General features: G+C 50.5%; 9 protein-coding genes across 9 annotated transcripts; 5 read left to right on the top strand and 4 right to left on the bottom strand.

Moving 5' to 3' along the window:
- The first annotated feature begins 53 nt into the window (after positions 1–53).
- Positions 54–1,320, top strand: VE01_02961 (uncharacterized protein). The gene has a single exon (XM_018272462.2). The coding sequence runs from the start codon at positions 87–89 to the stop codon at positions 1,254–1,256; it is 1,170 nt and encodes a 389-aa protein (XP_018133167.1). The 5' UTR covers positions 54–86; the 3' UTR covers positions 1,257–1,320.
- Positions 1,321–1,349: 29 nt separating this feature from the next.
- On the bottom strand, positions 1,350–1,621 carry VE01_02962 (uncharacterized protein; the record flags this gene model as incomplete). Its single annotated transcript, XM_018272463.1, has 2 exons — positions 1,350–1,353; positions 1,413–1,621. The coding sequence occupies 2 exons, from the start codon at positions 1,619–1,621 to the stop codon at positions 1,350–1,352; spliced, it is 213 nt and encodes a 70-aa protein (XP_018133168.1).
- A 277-nt stretch (positions 1,622–1,898) lies between these two features.
- VE01_02963 (uncharacterized protein) lies at positions 1,899–4,184 on the bottom strand (the record flags this gene model as incomplete). The annotated part of the gene is made up of 2 exons (XM_018272464.2): positions 3,313–4,184; positions 1,899–3,263 (listed from the first exon to the last, which is right to left on the bottom strand). Exons 1-2 carry the CDS (start codon positions 3,982–3,984, stop codon positions 1,899–1,901), a joined length of 2,037 nt encoding a protein of 678 aa, XP_018133169.1. The 5' UTR covers positions 3,985–4,184.
- Positions 4,185–4,401: 217 nt separating this feature from the next.
- VE01_02964 (uncharacterized protein) lies at positions 4,402–6,515 on the bottom strand. The gene is made up of 4 exons (XM_059463491.1): positions 5,895–6,515; positions 5,450–5,795; positions 4,822–5,357; positions 4,402–4,734 (listed from the first exon to the last, which is right to left on the bottom strand). The coding sequence occupies exons 1-4, from the start codon at positions 6,079–6,081 to the stop codon at positions 4,568–4,570; spliced, it is 1,236 nt and encodes a 411-aa protein (XP_059319943.1). The 5' UTR covers positions 6,082–6,515; the 3' UTR covers positions 4,402–4,567.
- Positions 6,516–6,628: 113 nt separating this feature from the next.
- On the top strand, positions 6,629–7,206 carry RPL43 (60S ribosomal protein L43; the record flags this gene model as incomplete). The annotated part of the gene is made up of 3 exons (XM_018272466.1): positions 6,629–6,678; positions 6,905–7,069; positions 7,143–7,206. 3 exons carry the CDS (start codon positions 6,629–6,631, stop codon positions 7,204–7,206), a joined length of 279 nt encoding a protein of 92 aa, XP_018133163.1.
- A 1,778-nt stretch (positions 7,207–8,984) lies between these two features.
- VE01_02966 (uncharacterized protein) lies at positions 8,985–10,924 on the top strand (the record flags this gene model as incomplete). The annotated part of the gene is made up of 2 exons (XM_018272467.1): positions 8,985–9,273; positions 9,345–10,924. The coding sequence occupies 2 exons, from the start codon at positions 8,985–8,987 to the stop codon at positions 10,922–10,924; spliced, it is 1,869 nt and encodes a 622-aa protein (XP_018133164.1).
- Positions 10,925–11,576: 652 nt separating this feature from the next.
- MRPL17 (54S ribosomal protein L17 mitochondrial) lies at positions 11,577–13,106 on the top strand. The gene is made up of 3 exons (XM_018272468.2): positions 11,577–11,843; positions 11,915–12,591; positions 12,654–13,106. Exons 1-3 carry the CDS (start codon positions 11,798–11,800, stop codon positions 12,945–12,947), a joined length of 1,017 nt encoding a protein of 338 aa, XP_018133165.1. The 5' UTR covers positions 11,577–11,797; the 3' UTR covers positions 12,948–13,106.
- A 199-nt stretch (positions 13,107–13,305) lies between these two features.
- VE01_02968 (uncharacterized protein) lies at positions 13,306–13,828 on the top strand (the record flags this gene model as incomplete). The annotated part of the gene is made up of 2 exons (XM_018272469.1): positions 13,306–13,581; positions 13,637–13,828. The coding sequence occupies 2 exons, from the start codon at positions 13,306–13,308 to the stop codon at positions 13,826–13,828; spliced, it is 468 nt and encodes a 155-aa protein (XP_018133170.1).
- Positions 13,829–14,143: 315 nt separating this feature from the next.
- VE01_02969 (uncharacterized protein) lies at positions 14,144–16,702 on the bottom strand. Its single transcript, XM_018272470.2, has 4 exons — positions 15,997–16,702; positions 15,419–15,927; positions 15,321–15,372; positions 14,144–15,255 (listed from the first exon to the last, which is right to left on the bottom strand). The coding sequence occupies exons 1-4, from the start codon at positions 16,247–16,249 to the stop codon at positions 14,345–14,347; spliced, it is 1,725 nt and encodes a 574-aa protein (XP_018133171.1). The 5' UTR covers positions 16,250–16,702; the 3' UTR covers positions 14,144–14,344.
- Between the last annotated feature and the right edge of the window lie 62 nt (positions 16,703–16,764).

Raw genomic sequence — 16,764 nt, forward strand, 5'->3', positions numbered from 1 at the left:
AGCGTCCTTTCAACAATAATCGCAGCCTTCCCAAGTGCCACCATTCGAAATCATATTCAACCAACGCCACCTCATTTCACAATAACATGGGTCTAGTTGATTATTCGGATTCCGAGTCGTCGGACAATGAGCAGGTCTCAGAGACGAAGAAGCCCAGCAAGGGATCATTTCAAAAAGTGGTCGATCGTTCAAATCCAGGAAAGATAAAGGTATCCTTACCTACGACGACAGCGTCAACCAACGATGAGCCGCCTGCGAAGCGCGCAAAGACGAGCGGTGGAGGCGCATTCGGCGGATTCAACTCCTTTCTGCCTGCTCCGAAAAAGACGGGGGCGGCTGCTCCAAAGACCTTGGGGGGTGTCGCAACGGGGAATGGAAGAGGTGGCGGACTAGGCTCTGGGGTCAGCTTGAAGACCGGGGCGGCACCAGCATTCAGTCGAAATCCCGAGCCTATCTACGATGGCGGAGATAATTATGATGGTCATGGAGAGGCAGAGGGCGGAGAGAGCAGCATGGGTTTACCCCCACCACATGCGTCAGCGCAAATACCGGCGGCAGACGTGAAATTGGTAGGGAAGCCATTGATGTTCAAGCCTTTGTCCGTGGCTAGGAAACCACAGAAGAAGAAGAAGCCAGTCATCACACCTAAGACAGCAGAGGGGCCGGCTTCACAAGGGCCGTCGGAAATGTCGGAGGCGCCGAAGGCACCACAGCCAAAAGTCTCGCTTTTCTCTGTGCCCCAGGACGCAGACGACGATATTGCTCCCGAGCGGAAGGGAGAGTATCAACCTATGTTATACGGCGCAAAACCCGAAGAGGACGAAGAGCCTGAAGTCGTCAAAAACCCATACTACGAAGATCAATACAACGACGCTGAATCCCGTCACACCGTCCCGCGACCCGCTGCCCCAGCAGCTGCTCCAGCATCCACAACCTCCAACTCCCTCGACAATATCGCCTCTGATCTACAACTTTCAGCCTCAGAACGGCGCCAACTCTTTGGGCGGCAAGGCGCGCGAAATCTCACCGCCAGCAAAGTTATAAACTTTAACACAGACGAGGAGTACCGCAAAAACGAGGAACTGCGCTCTGCCGGCGAGCAGGCGGTGCACAATCCCGTCCGCTCCATTGCACCAGGCAAGCACAGCCTCAAGCAGCTTCTCAATGCAACGGTGAGCCAGAAAGAAGCATTGGAGGAGAGCTTCGCAAAGGGGTATGCGAACCGGAAAGAAGCGAGTGGGAGGTATGGGTGGTAGGCGTATAGCCACAGAAGTTGCCATAATAGGAAGATGTATGGATTAAATAGACATAATGATACCCTTATTTACTCTGATTGACCCTTTCATACATTATCTGACGGTGCCACGGGTCCACTTTCACATGCAACTACATATCGTATATTCACGTCTCACTTGGTCAGGGCTCTGCGAGCAACAGCCCATAGCATAACCCTTTCGATGCCCTCGGTATCAAACCCAGGATATACAATATGCACCAGAGCGATGTAAGCTTCCAGCGTGCCTAGTTGCATCTCACCCACGCTCTTCTCGCCAGAGACATTTCTCACCAAAGACTCTTGTCGCCGACTCTTCTCGCCGAAGGTACTTCTCACTGAAGGCATTTCTCACCAAAGGCACTCGGGTGGTGTCGTACATGTAGTATCCCTTCTTCCATAACGCACTAGAACAAAGCGTCCAGTTCAGCGTTCGTTTTGTTGTTCTTTCTGAGCTTCAATATGCTTAGCCCACTTGATTGTATAAGGATTCAGGGTGATGTCATGATATGGGCGAGCAGGTATGGCTTCACATGTGGTAAATACCAGTCCAAGTCCTCTCATCTTCTAGGAAGATAAGGCTTCATTAGTAATATTGCAACTATCCATATATTAAAAATATCCCTCACCGCGTACACCTCTCACCCGGCTCCCTCCACTCCAGCCTCAACCCCTCAAACACCCTCTTCTCCGCCGTAAGCATATCCGGTGCCTTCCCCCCTACCCCCTCCAAATCCACCCACGCCCCATCATCCCTTCTCCTCACCCCACTACTATCAAACTTCAGCCCCAAAACCGCCTTCACATAGCGCCTCAGATCGCGCTGGAACGTCGTCCCGCTCGTCCATCCTGCTACCGCGCACCCAACCGTCCGCCAGGGGCTAACAATAATATCGACTCTGCGGTGGATATTCGGGTTTTTTGCCCTTGGGTCCGCAGCTACATCTTCTTCTCGTGTGGGCCATGCTGGGTCCTGCCATACTACAAGCGCCTTGTCGAGGGTGTCGAATCCCGCGCCGAAGCCGCCGGCGTGGCCTATGTCGCCTTTCCAACTCACGGGCGTCTGGTTGCGCTCTGAGTTCGCAGTCGACAGCAATAGCGTGTGGGTAATCCACTCCCGGCGCTCAATCTCCTCAACTATGCGCTGGACGAGATATAGCGTGACTGTCTCATCAGGGTTACTGACAACAACGTCTACATCGCCGCTCTCTGGCTTCCCCCGCCGATGCCCGCCAACGATAGTCATTTGGCAGCCAGGGGCAACGTGGTTCGCAGCTTCGAGAATGACAGCGCCTATGTGCTCGACTTCGTCGCGGGGGATTTTCTGCTGAAATTCTTCGTAGAATTTCACCCCTATCTGCTGCACGCGTGATAGATTGTTCCATCCGAACTCGACCACGTCGTCGAGATCCCGCCATCCCTTTCTGTAGTAGAAGTCCCTGGCGCCCCTCGGGCCCACACCCCAGATTTCATAGAATAGATTCAGCGTCTGCATCTCGGGATCATTGTCAATGTCTTCAACTGTGCCTATGTGGCCGGTATCATTGAACTCCTGCCACAGTGCCGCTATTCTCTCGGAGCATCCTGGAAGGTGGAGGATCTCCTCGGCTGTCGAGATGGTATGGGGGTATGCAGCTAGTGAAGCAATTGAAGTGGAATATGCGCGGACGCCCACCTCGTCATTGGTGAGAATACGGGACTGGCGGATGCGGACGAGGAACTCAATAAAGGGGTCGTTGAGGGTGTAAAGTGGGGTGGGCCGTTGGCAGGAGTAGTTTGTTTTCAGGTAATCCGGGATAGGGGGCAGCTCGGGGGGGTTATCGTGCTCAGAGGTTGTTTGACGGATAAGTGGTGTGGGGCGTGTCACCGAGGCCGGGGAAGATGGAGATTGCAGCGGATTGGAGCGTCTGGGGAATGGAGGTGACGAAGCGTGCGGTGAGTCGCTCTGGGCGCGAGCAATGATTTCTCCTGGTAGTGGGCTTTTGGGTGGCTGGAACTGGGTTATTACTTTGATATTTCACATGGGCTAGGAACCATACCTTCATAACACTGCGATGTTTTGGAGCTTCAATCCGTCGTCCCTCATATACTATATACCCATCAAGCGGTAGCAAATATCCAGCCGCTACACTTTCCTCGAACCAAGAGAGTTTGACAACTTTGACCGTGCCATTCCCATTAAACACTGGCCCTTCTTGAATGGCTGTTGGCGTTCTGGGTGTGTGTGGTGATTTCTCTCTCGGGGGGCTGCTGATAATCTCCCTCCTCGGGCTCTGCGCAGGACTCTGGACATCTTCGGACTGCGTGCTACTACCACTCCTTCCTCTAACGCTTCTCTTTTGATTTTCATCCTCTTCGGCTTCGGACTCAGTGCTCGAATCAATAACCACGACCTCCACGTGATCAGGAATGTTAATTGGACCAGTGCGTCTCTTCTTCCTTGCAGGTCCCTCCTCTTGGCTCCTCCCACGACTCCCCTGATCCGCAACTAAGTTTTTATTTTCTCCCTCGTTCCCTTTTACTTCCTCAGTCCACAACTTCCTACTCCTCAATTCAAACTCAGCCCTCTGCTTCGTTGCTACCTTCCCAAGCACCAGCTTGGCCTCGGTGATGTCATACGTCAGATTAGGAATCTCATCTTCGAGCTGCAGGCGCTTCTCCTCTGGTATGTGCGCGGATAGTAAATATGTTATGGGGAGGTCAAGAGGCATTGTTTAAGCTATTTGAAATGGGAGTGCCATAGTGTCATCGTGGTGTGGTGATTATGATGGGCAGTCTTGTGGTGGCAACTGAGACCGGCTAGCTTGGTACATATTTGAAAAGAGGTCATTAGAAGTTTAGTTTACCGCGCTGCGAGTATCAGCCAGAATACTCTAAGTTGCAGTTGTTCGGCCTTTGAGTGAAGGTATCGTGGCTTTTGAGGTGCTGTCATTGTCAAATACTCCACTCGGCTAAATATATGGACTACCATTTAGCATATTCTTGTCGACGATCATGAGAATTCAACCACACAGAGTCTGGGACAGTTAACTAAAAAAAGTATAATATTCAGCTAAGGACAGTTAATAGAATTTTATAGTATTTTGTCCATCGAATTCAAGATTGCATGGTTTAGACGGGGATTAAAATTGCTCTCAAATGGATATAAATTATACTCTAAATATTTTTGTACGCTTCAAATCTAATATATATGTATATCGCCCAAATTTTAATTGCCATGCTAAACACACAACCATTGATTACTCATAGATCATAACCTCGCTGATGCCAAGATACATCTTTCCGTCATCTCTATTACCTTTCCACCATCTTCACTTCAATCTTGAACCCCAAATCCGCAAGGCGGTCTATGAGAGGTTGGCCAAGAGTCGCAGGGGTCATGAAGCCTCCACCAAGCTTCTTCGCCGTTACATCGTCTTTCAGAAGGGTAAGGGCAGCCTGAGAGACCAAGAGACCAGACACTGTGATGAAGATTAGCAACGCATCCTTGATAATCGCCATCATCCGCCCTGTCTGGAGCACGAATGACGCGAGGTTGGAGCGCTTACTCTCATAGAGACCACCGCTGTATCTAACCCTCGCATGGGCTCGTGTCAACGTGTCGACGTTAGGTCGTCCCACCGCGCGATACTCTACAAAATGGCTCTTCGCTTCCTCCTCCGAGGCTCCGTATCCTCGCGGAGGAACAACCTTACGCATCGCCCACGTGGCAAATGGGAACTTCAGTAGAATCGTCCCAACTGTCAAGACAAAATGTATGAAGAGCGCAAAGAAAATGCTCCTGGCCCTGGCGTACTCCGAGAATCTGAAGTTCGGGCCATAGACCTTTCCATTACCAATAAGACCCCATGACCTCTCGACGATGGGCACATCACTTGATGCGCCAAAATATGTAGTCAGAATTCCCAGATCGGGATGCTCTCGCACCCCAAGGATGTTCGTCCATGCTGACTGCGTGGTCGGGGCCGTGGGTCCAGGGATCGGGGAGTGTATGAAGGGTTTCTTGATACGACGGAGGTCAGCAATGCTGAAGTGGTCTACGACTTCTAGGATCGAATGCAATGTCCCGCCAGAGAACGTGCTCCTATCTGTAATTAGTGATAGCCCTCGAGAAGAAACACGTGATCATAGAGATGGATTTAGAGATTGCTGGCAGCGTAAATGGAGAAAACCTACTTGATATCCTCCACCGAGAAGATGACTTCCCGTGTCGTCGTTGAGAGTTCTTGGTGGATGCGCTTTACAATCGCATATGTAACCAGGTCTGACGGTAATGATTCAACGGCGGACTGCGATATAAGAACAGCTCCTGTGCTCTTTGCCACCTTCTCATACTTCTTGACCATACTCATGACCCAGGGGACCTCGCCCGTGATGTCCAAGTAGTGCGTGCCATTCTCAGCACAAGCCTTGAGTGCCGGCTCGCCGTAAACACAGAATGGACCAACCGTTGCGATAAGGACCGTCGTCTTCCTAGCCAGATCGGCAAGTTCGGCCTCGTCCAAGTTGCATATTTCAATTGCTACACGTGAATGTCAGCCAGTGTCGACAATGGCGGATTCAGCCTCGCGATGCCTAAATGCCGGGAGGATTTGAAGCGCTGCTTTTTGACTGGTCTTACAAGGCTGCTCCCTGTCCGGGTTAATCTTCGCACATGATTCGGCCACAGCTTTCAGCTTCGATTCTGATCGCCCGGCAATGGCCCATCTGATATCCGTAGGATAGGACCTCGCAATGTGTTTTGCTGTCTCCTTTCCGGTGTAGCCGGTGGCACCCCAAAGCACGATGTCATATTGGCGGGTAGACATCTCAAATGACGGTGATGTGGATTCTAGTGTAAAGATAGAGCTTTAATATATCTAGTATGTACCCTTATATAGTCTATACGGACAACAATTGAAATCGTGAAACGGCGAGTGTTGGAAGAAAGGTTAACTCAAGTAGAGTACAGATATTAGCATATGGGTCCTCATGTTTTCTCTGATTCAAAGAGGAATTATTGGTACCTGGGCCTGGATCTGTCGATTGATCATATTTAGGCTTTGGTGTGTTTCGTATGCACCAGACAGATTATGTAATATGGTTTGGTTTGTGTTGGGCCTGTTGGGTTGCACATGTTTTACCCAGATGTGGTTAGTGTGATCACGGTTAATTTTTGCTTCCCGTTGGTGTGCTCGTTACTCGTGTAGTAGCTCGCTCAAGTCTAAAATTAAGGCACCAAGGCTGCAATTTTCAGATTAGGGCTCACTAAAAAAGATCTCGCGAAATGCTATCGACGAACACCGAAATCAGAGTAGACGGCCCAGCGACAAAGAACATCAACGACTTGTTCATCACCGCCAAACCACAGCCAAGATGACCAAACGCACCAAGAAGGTCGGAGTTACCGGCAAGTACGGTACTAGGTACGTTTAATAAACCCAGGAGAAGAATCCCTCGAACGACATCTACTCTATTGCGACCTTTTTCGACATTTCGACAAGTGGGATCCCACGAGGACCATTTGGGCACGAACGAAACAATCCGACCAGCAAACCATTCGGAATACCGCTCAGCTTCGGGACGCAATTTGCAATCTGCAATAGAAAGGAGATGAGAGAAGAACTGGCGCTGACTGTTCTCTTCCCACAGATACGGTGCTTCCCTCCGTAAGCAGGTCAAGAAGATGGAAATCACACAGCACGCCAGATACGTCTGCACGTTCTGCGGAAAGACCACTGTTAGACGCCACTCTGTCGGAATCTGGGACTGCAAGTCGTGCAAGAAGACCGTCGCCGGAGGCGCTTACGTCGTTTCGTATGTGCCCCTCATATCACCGAAAATTGCTCCATCGAGCCTGTCTGAATGGGAATACTAACGGACATTACAGCACCCCAGCCGCCGCTGCCATGCGTTCCACGCTCCGCCGTCTGAGGGAAATTGCTGAGGTTTAGATGGGATGACATTGTTGTGGATACATTTGCTGGTGCATGGGATCGGTCCCTCCGGATGAGAACCGATATTTTGTCGATGCGGACTTCGATCATGGCTGCGATAGGGTCTCAATGAAATCAATCAAAATACCTCGCTGCGAGTCACGATAATCTCACTTGAGTGTCAGACTTGGTCGGCTCTTTGCTACTATTGATAACGTGATATGAAAATGAAATGGGAGTGGCTGGATGGATGACGTGGATAATATGCTTATAGGAATCGAGGGGTGTTCGCTGCACTGCAACACCAATCCGCTGGCTGCCTGTGTACAGTCACCAAATAGCCTTGGGGCAGTCGACTGCCTCACTGTCACGGCTATGGATGATGGCACACAACCATGGCAAACGAGTATCGATATTGCCACCAGATCAGAGAGCTTGGGTCGCAATGGCGCGAGTTCAACTGGACTCGGTGAATATATTGGTATGGCCTTGCCTTCCCTTTCTGGTTGGATTTGACTAGCATATTCCAGGTCATGTGCTGTCGATACGGCCACGCAAGCTGCAGCGAGGCAGATGCCTATCTATATTTCCCTATCCCACCCATCCGAAGTTCACGGACTCCATCTCGACAACTCTTCTCTGACTCACACCTATTTCAATGATGTATATATCCAAGTCTTAACCCCCAGTTGCGAGACAGCAACTCCGTGATGGTTTGTTCAATCCCTCATAAATCACGTGCTTGCCACATGTCTTAAGGCTCAAGAAAATGCAAGTGTCATAGGGTCTTATTTAGCCTCCAGAGCTGAACGACAGACCCAGTCGACCCAGTCAGGTCACATTCTACCTTCCGGGACGGGATTGGATAATCATCCGGGAAAACAACCTTTTGATGTTCCCGAACGGGCAATAGCTTGTCATAGCTGGCCTTCAAGGTGGTCGCACTAGGGTGCGTGCAGACCCGTGGAGAGTCAAGTAAAGGCTCACACGTCCTGTCCTCAGGTCCAAGTGTTTCAAAGATCACGTTTTGTTTTTCGACAGTAATAGATCTGTGGTTTGCAGGGGGAGGGAACATTGATCGCATCCTGCTCCTGCGCCTTCCGCCACGGATAAATCCACGGACAAACACATAAGGCCTGCCTGCCTGGAACTGTACAGTACGTACAAAAGAAGGCCCGCAACAGGTCCTGGCCGCACAGTAACAACACCCCGTACATTACAGGCGGCAAGAAGAGTGGTCACGACGTCCTTGCGTTGCCAAGTGTACCTACCGGTCCTGCACTCCCTCCTGCAGTCTTGCGGTCCTGCAGTCCTGCCGTTACAAAAGACTCCATAACAAGGTAATAACAGATATAACTGAAATAACCGGTAATTACTCATAACACAGAGAGTGGTAGTGGTGGTCGACAAAAAGCCAGTTTGGCACAGTTTTTGGCATAGTTTGGCACATTTGCTCTCATTCGAACCATTCGAGCCATTCGAGCCACACACACTTTTGAACCGTGTGGTCACCGCTCCAGGCGACAATTCGTCCATGCGCCCTCGCTTTTGGAGGGGAAGATCATTCTCAATTGGACTCGCTTCCGCAATGCGCTAGCGTATCCGCAATAACCCATCGTCCGCCCAGTTCCTTACTCCGCCGCCTCTCTTACCCTCCAACGCCCCGTCCTATCTCACTTCCGCTGCTTGTTCACTATCGCATCTCACCAGAAAACATATTAAATTCACAAAAGCCACCTTTATGACTTCTTCAACTCTACAAAACATCGACGACTTTTCTACTGTACCCTATCGGCATGGCTGATCAGTGTATTGTCTGCCTGGACGTTTTGGACGTCGACGATGCCTTACCTCCCAAGGGAGACATCGTCGAGTCTGAAGTTATAGTCAAATCCGAACTTGAAGATCCCGCCTCCGCCACAGCTCACAACCACCACGCCGACACCCAACAATTACTTGCAGTTATACAAACCTGCGGGCATATACTACATGATTCATGTCTGAAAGAATGGATCCAAAAAGCAAACAGCTGTCCCATTTGCCGCCAGCAATTTAACCTTGTCGAAGTCCATGACAAAACGTCTGGTTAGTCTACCGCCCTGGCCCCCACACCTGCCAACCTACTCCAGAACACTCTTGCTAACTCCCCATTACAGGCCCGATACTTTCTACATACACAGTCGAAGATAAAAAGCAAGTCGCCGACTTTGACCCACTCGCCTGGATTGAGGATCAAGCCCAAGAGGAGGAGTTGTCGAGGCCATGCCCAATATGTGCCAGCTCCGATGACGAAGAAGTCCTTTTGCTATGTGACTCATGCGATGCGCCATACCACACATACTGTGTTGGTCTCGATAATGTGCCTCATGGGCAGTGGTTTTGCATGGAGTGTGAGCACGAGGGCGCAAATGCCCGCACTGCAGAGCCGTCCATGGCATTTGGCGGAACTCGCCGCAGAAACAATGAACGCACACAAGCCCAGGTCCGACAGGCACGCTCAAGACGCCGTAACCGCACGGAAGCATGGCAGGGCGCTTGGAACCAAATCAGCGACCGCATTTATGACGCCTTGGAGCTGGATATCGACTATGACGAAGACAACTCCCTACAAGCATATCGGCAGTCCCAGCGTCGCACAGAACGAGAGCGTCGTGAGCTTCAGCAGTGGCAACAGCGCCTCGCGATCGCTAGCCGCCAGGGCGCAAGAGAGGTTTTCAGGAACTCAGCACGGTCAATACTGCACAACAGAGTTGAGCCACCAGCACCCAGAGAATCTGATGAAGAGCGAAGAGCATGGGAAACATATGATAGAGTCCGAGAAGCCGAAAATTCTGGCACTCCCACTCGGAAACGAAAGTCGCGATCCACGACGCAATCCCCAAGAGAACCGGCAACCAATGAGCCGGAACGCAAACTCAAGCGTCCTCGTACCCGTCGAGTTATGGAGAATGCAGCAGGATCCTCATCCGATGGGAATCCAGAATCGCAGCGACCAAATGGCCACCGCAGACCGGTTGCCCCTGCGCCTCGGAGGCCAATGACTCCCAGTGCTCTCACTCCCAATACAGCGGTAGCAGCACCATCATTCCTCTCATCACTTCTGAAAGAAGTTGAAATGAGTGCAGCGAAGGAAGATGACAGCGACAACAATGAGCACGTCTTCGTGAACACGAATTCTACGAGTCCTGCGGCAGACCATTCATCTCCCGTTTTGTCGCCAGCCACCAGCAGCTACTCTACACCCCGCGCCATGTCATTGACACCACCACCCAATGGCCATGGTATCCGCAGATCTGGATCTCCGTTATCACTCAGCTCGAGAGTAGAGCCAATCTACCCCCCAGCTGACTACTCTCCAAATCGCTCTCCTCCAGAGAGGACGGCGAGAGCCGAGAATGGGCACTCAAGGCCTAGCACACCGCCTGCTAGCCATCTCCGCCACCCGAAACCCCGAAGACCACAACAACCAATCCCAGGAGAGAGTTCTCCGACACAACCCATCTCCATCGAAGCCAAAGAAGGCATCCAAAAGATCGTCAAGAAAGCACTTGACCCACACTACAAGAAACCATCTGGCATCACAAAAGAACAGTATGCGGATGTCAACCGTTTGGTTTCAAGGATGTTGTACGATAAGATAGTTGACCCTACTGCCTTGAACGATGACGAAAAGTCAGCGTGGGAAAAGGTTGCCTCTGCTGAGGTAGCCAAGGCCGTCGAAGGGCTTTCTGCATGAGCCAATTTGGCGTGTTTTAGGGCATACTATTGATGATGGCGTTTAACAAATTGGCGATACAATGGGCGTCTTTGCATTTTACATAGGATACCCACTGGTTGCCGGATATGGCTTGCCATAGAGTTTCGGGGTTTTTCACGACTAAACGATTAAGCTGGGCATGCGAGGGCGCTGCTCATTGTGTATAATTTAGATAGATACGAGTTCGTAGAATGGTTGGATGACATTTTATGATATATGCTCCAATATTTGCTCTGTACAGGTCATTTTGTGAAGTCCTTGTTCAGCTACAGTAGATGTCCCGTCTGTGCGTAAAAATACTCGTACATTTGATCGCCGTTAGAAGCATCCATTTCTCTGACCGACATTCGAATAGATTCACATCTGGCGGCCTATAGGCTACTTATAGTCGTCAATGAATACATTGGTCACTCAAAACCAAACCGAAACACATGAAATCAGGGCAAGTAAACATATAAATTCAGTATTCATGGATATGGAATATCAGCAGTATCTATCTAACCGTACCATGTAGGGAAATCTGCAGGTACCGCTAGCGAAAAAAAGTCTGCAGTCATTCTTTCTAGGCACCTATAAATGATCGAAACATTCTCGGAGGAATAGGTCTTGATGATAAGGAAAAGGTGCCATGGATTGAAGAAGGAAAAATCTCTCCGCTCGCGTCTTTTGTAGGAAGAATTATTTCTCGGTTAACACGTGACTTAGCGTGTCAGTTGGTAAATTGAGACTAGTATGTATTGGGAATAGCGTAAATAAAGTTAAGAAAGTTGAGCTCGTGTCTCTGGACGTCCCTGGGTAGACTTGGTAGCAGAGCAAGAGCACCACCACAGGCTCGAGCAAGACGATATCAAGATGGCGGCATCAAGTAGAGGAAGTGAGGCTGCGGCCTCGCTCATACGTATGTCCATCCCACCCAATGCCAGCAGACAGACCCGTCAGCGCAGCACAGCAACTAACCCATCTCCCCAGGAGCAACGAAAAACCCCCGTCTCTGCAACACCTGCATCTCCTCCCTTCCCTCCCGCCGCACCTACGCCGCCGCCGCCGCGCAACTCAAGCCCTCCGAGCCCACTCCCTCCGCCTCCCCCGCGACTTCCACCGAGCTCGCCCCTTACACCATCAAATCGGGGATCTGTCTCTCGCGCGCCCCTGTGCTCACGCAGCCGCTGCACCCCTTCGAGTCGGCATTCTTCTTCTACCAGCGTCGACTCAATGAGCGTCTTGCCATGCCGTTCTCGCGGTACTTCTACTTCAAGAAGGGCACGCCGCTCGACTCTGCGTGGAAGCGGAAGGCGGCTACGCGTGGTGGGACGCCCGCGAGGGACCTCGGCGCGTATAATCCGTATAGTGAGACGGGGTGGAATGATGAGGTGATGGTGGGGGATCGGATTAGCGAGAAGAAGGTCACGAGGGAGGCGCTGGTGGAGGATGCGATGAACAGGGGCCTTAGTGCTGAGGAGGCGGGTGCGGAGGAGGAGGAGGTGGTGGAGATTCCACAGGAGAGATATACCGAGGCGGATACGGCGAAGGATGTTAAGAGGCTTGATAGGAAGCTGACAAGGACGCTGTATCTGGTTGTCAAGAACAAGGAGGGGAAGTGGACGTTCCCTTCGGGTGAGCTGGTTGGCAGGGAGAACTTGCACCAGGTATGTTGATATCCCCTTGAGGTTGTCTTTGCAAGTGAAGCAGAAACTAACTACTACTACAGGCTGCGGAACGTGTGCTCGTCCAGTCAGCGGGGATGAACATGAACACCTGGATTGTTGGCCACGTGCCTATCGGACACTACATCTCGAAGCCGCATCTCGGCGGCGACTCGGCGATTACGAAGCAGGGCGAGAAGACCTTCTTCATGAAAGGCCGCATTATGGCCGGACAGGCGGACTTGAAGGAGAACGCGTTCGGGATCACCGACTGGAAGTGGCTGACGAAGGAGGAGGTTCAGGGCCATGTTGGTCCGAAATACTTCAGCCATGTTAAGAATATGATGGCTGCGAGGTAGACTTGGGGAAGAGAGAAGTTATAGAGGCCCGGCATCTATGAGGGGTCGGATGGCGACGGGGAGATGGTGAGAATACTTGTAGTATAGAGAGTGTATCATATTGTCAACATTACGGTGTATCATGTTCATCTTTTCAAGGTCTTATATATGAATTATGCGGCGTTCACACGTGGAGTACTCCTGCCGTTTGATAGTTGCAGTACTTTTGAGCATCAAACACCAGCCTCATCACCGGTAAGTTTTTCTGATTCTCTCGTCTCTTCATCGCATCCTGTTCAACTGCTTCTTCTCATCATCATCGCTCTGTCTGTTTTACTTTCGTTTTGCTTTACTCCTTTCACTTTTATCGCTACTCTTAATGCCTCTACAAGAAGACGACATTGAGGCGGGAGAATCAAGTGATGAACTCCAACCAGGAGAGAGCAGCTTTAACGATGACAAACTGAAAAAGTCGGCAATTGAGGAAGGCATTCTCATTGGGGAATTTCGCAAAGACAAGAAGGGCAAGAGGAAATTGGTCTATGCCTCATTCGATGCAAACCTCAAGTTCATCCGGAGGCTTTCAAAGAAAGATATTAAAGGAAACATTGTCGGTGGCAAGAAGTACAATGGTGGTGCCGTTAGTCACAAGGATGTGACTAAAAGAGTAAGAACAGCCAACGACAGCAAGAACGACTAACGACAGCAAGATCGACCAACAACAGCAAAAACGACCAACGACAGCAAGTCCGAGTAACAACAGCAAGAACGACTGGCAACAGCAAGAACAACTGGTAACAGCAAGAACAACTGAACCCCCTCTGCGATCCATGCCGTTCATACTAGAACGAGCCGAAGGGTCTTTTGATCTATATGCCATCTTCTCTGAGTGGGGGGCGTAATAGCGTATCTGGCCCAGTGCTCAGAATAGCTGCGCTGGATCTGATTTAGCTCGTGAAATAGGAATTCTCCCCTACTGCGGCCTGTTCTATTGAATGTACTTAAATATGACAACTTCCCTGCAACTGGAACTGTCGCTCGGGGAATCTCATTGTGCTGATCTGGGTTTTCGGGGTATCTAGTTCGTCAGCTTATCCATTCTTAGCTATTTACAGTCCCGCTTTTGACATTCAGGGGGGCACAAGCAAGGAGGGAGTGCTTTTCAGTAACAGTGTGAGACTTCAAAAGAGCGCATATCATTTTGAATCATATCTACAGCTTAGAACCATCCCTGGATTGTCTGTTCTTTGCCATCTACACTCAAGCTCACCATAACTATGATTCTGCTGATTCACTACCCCTTAACTACCAGGCACCCCATGTCCATTCCATCCTTAGAACTCCATATCACCCTCCTTTCCCACTGATGCCGGAATCCTATCCCTTGAAAAAGCGCCAAACTCCCGATCCTTAGCGCTTCAGTTCAAATGTGCCAATCCCCCCGCTTCACCGCCATCCAACTCGCACACCTCGTCCAGCGTCCCATACACCCGCAGTTTATTTGCATAAACCCGCCAAAACGGCGCTGTGAGGGCCGGCACAAAGTCATTTCCGCGGGCTGCATCGCCAAACACAGCTCCATCTTGCGCCAGCGGCGGCGAGCCAGTCATATCGTCCTCGATATCTGAGTCCAGCAGGCTCGATTGCCTGGCCTTCTTCTTGACCGGGCTCGGTTCGGTGAGGACCTGGAAGCGGTTCGCAGAATGAGGCGCGGGGTCGAGCACAACGCCACCACTATCGTCGTCGGAGCTTGTGCTATCAGCTGAGCCGATGGAGAGTTCAAATGGGTCCACAGCGTGCGTGGCGATATTATGCTTCGGATGGCCAACATCTAACTTGGCAGCGAGCTTGAGGAAGATCTGCGCGGTGAGATAACTGTCGTAGCCTGCTTCATGGAGTTGGTGGCGATTCTGGTAGGATCTGAACTCCTCGGGGAGGCAAATGTCTGGTATGCGCTGGGATTTTAGATCTTGGTGGAGGTCTTGGAGACTGGACGATTGACGCGAATCGATAAGTTTATCACGCGTAGCCATATATTTCGTGTCGATGACCATGGGGAAGAGGGCATGGATCTCCTCCTGGAATTCGGTGACGGTAGGGGGGAGCTTTCCAATGAAGGTGTGGTAGAGGAATATGAGATCGGTGAAGAGGTTATGACCAACGAGGACGCGGGATTTGGCCGCCAGAGCTTTTGCGAGGCTGGATAGCTCGAGCTTTTTTAAGGAGGTGTCAATGAAGGCGGATTGGCCGGCAGCGTTGACACAAAACCAGTTCGGGGCTATAGCGGAGAGGTCGCCACCAGCGAGAGCGTCAAAGATATAGCGGAAGCCTGATTAATGTGTAAGTATATCATTAGAGACTGGACGAAGAGAAAGAAAGAAATAGACAGCCCACCAACTTGCTTGGATAGCTGAGTTTCATTGGCTATGACCTTCGAAGCAGCAATCTAGGGAAATCAGTCTCACCCCTGTACTAGGCTGCAATTCACATACCTTAGCCTCCTTCACCGTGTCCATCTTCTCGACCTGCACGAAATCGGCGTTCTTCTTCGGCAAGAACGCTCTGTACTGCTTGAACTCGGTCCTGACAAGTTGGTAAACCAGTCTTCTTTGATAGCCACTAAGCCCACCCGGCACCGAGACATTGTAAAAACCCATTGCATCCCTTTCGTCCTTGTTCTTGGAATCAGTCCATTCAAGCAACTGTCTTCTAGCGTTGCGGTAGAAGTCAAGAGCGACCTGGTCACCGGGGCCGATCTCAATATCCGGAATGGTGCTGTTCCGGTTTTGGCGCTCTAGGAATGCTTGACGGGCCTGGGTTTGCTCCTTCCGGGAGATATATGATATCCCCTTTGTGAAAACGGCCCCGATGTCAAAGCAGTTCTTCCTTAGAAAATGCATAGAGCTTGATGAGAAGGTGATATCACGGTAGATATCCAGTTTATCTCCATCTTCTAGCAATGGATTGATATTGAAGTTGTACGGGCGAGCTGTGTAAACTCCTACGGTCTGTTAGTCCACAGAAATGGAAAACGCCCCTGTCTCGTCATGTCCAGCTGACGAGGACTGACCATTCTTCCAATCTTCTTCCACACACGTCAGGCCGATCTGCAAGACTTGGTATCTCTCAGCTGCCTCTTTCGTATCCTCATATTGCTGTTGGAGTGACGGCTTGCCAATTTCGTTGAAACGTCCACCAGGTGAGTAGCGTAACTTGGTTGAGATCCCACTCATCTCCACATCGACCGTAACGAAGCTTGCAGTGGAAATGGCTTTTAGGATAGGCAAAAGCTCATGCCAGAAGTGCTGCTGATCGACCTCCATATTGATGGAGTTTAATTGCAGAGCTTGCCTTTCGTGGCATATGTTTTGGGGGTTGTATCAACTTCAGGTGTTGAACGGCACGCGTCACTTTGGTCGATCTAGCATGAGAGAATAAACAAGAAAGAGCCCTCTAACTGTGAGGTAGTTGTGTGGCAGCTATGAGGCTGCTTTGACAATGAAAATACACACAACCTATATCATGGGTGGCGGTTGTGGCTTTTATATTTAAGCCTGGCGCGTGTGAACTTCAAGGGATATAAAAGACGTGCTTCATTACTTTAATCACCGCCAGAAAGAGCTTATGGTTCTGAATGCAGCAGAGAAGAGATATATGGAACTTTGGAGTAATGTTTGACTTTCCTGAGAATTGTTTTGCCAGCACTCATGTTTCAACACCAAACAAATAAGTCACCGCCGGTGATTGTCAAAGGTGCCTTCCATGCACGCACGCATGAACCACTTAAATGACAGTCGTCGTGCATATTGAATCGCATCTCACGTGACCATCCTATTGG

This window comes from Pseudogymnoascus verrucosus (assembly GCF_001662655.1).
Source record: "Pseudogymnoascus verrucosus strain UAMH 10579 unplaced genomic scaffold scaffold_7, whole genome shotgun sequence".
Classification (NCBI taxonomy): Eukaryota; Fungi; Ascomycota; class Leotiomycetes; order Thelebolales; family Thelebolaceae; genus Pseudogymnoascus; species Pseudogymnoascus verrucosus.

Bases quoted from the DNA above. Each gene is read 5' to 3' on its own strand.
- VE01_02961 (XM_018272462.2), top strand. From the start codon at position 87: ATGGGTCTAGTTGATTATTCGGATTCCGAGTCGTCGGACAATGAGCAG.
- VE01_02964 (XM_059463491.1), bottom strand. From the start codon at position 6,081: ATGTCTACCCGCCAATATGACATCGTGCTTTGGGGTGCCACCGGCTAC. The intron at 5,358-5,449 runs GTAGGTTTTCTC...AATTACAGATAG, and splicing joins TTCTCGGTGGAGGATATCAA to GAGCACGTTCTCTGGCGGGA. The intron at 4,735-4,821 runs GTAAGCGCTCCA...TCTTCATCACAG, and splicing joins CAGCGGTGGTCTCTATGAGA to TGTCTGGTCTCTTGGTCTCT.
- MRPL17 (XM_018272468.2), top strand. From the start codon at position 11,798: ATGGCGGCATCAAGTAGAGGAAGTGAGGCTGCGGCCTCGCTCATAC. The intron at 11,844-11,914 runs GTATGTCCATCC...CCATCTCCCCAG, and splicing joins GGCTGCGGCCTCGCTCATAC to GAGCAACGAAAAACCCCCGT. The intron at 12,592-12,653 runs GTATGTTGATAT...CTACTACTACAG, and splicing joins GCAGGGAGAACTTGCACCAG to GCTGCGGAACGTGTGCTCGT.
- VE01_02969 (XM_018272470.2), bottom strand. From the start codon at position 16,249: ATGGAGGTCGATCAGCAGCACTTCTGGCATGAGCTTTTGCCTATCCTA. The intron at 15,373-15,418 runs GTATGTGAATTG...TGATTTCCCTAG, and splicing joins ACACGGTGAAGGAGGCTAAG to ATTGCTGCTTCGAAGGTCAT. The intron at 15,256-15,320 runs GTGGGCTGTCTA...CACATTAATCAG, and splicing joins TCAGCTATCCAAGCAAGTTG to GCTTCCGCTATATCTTTGAC.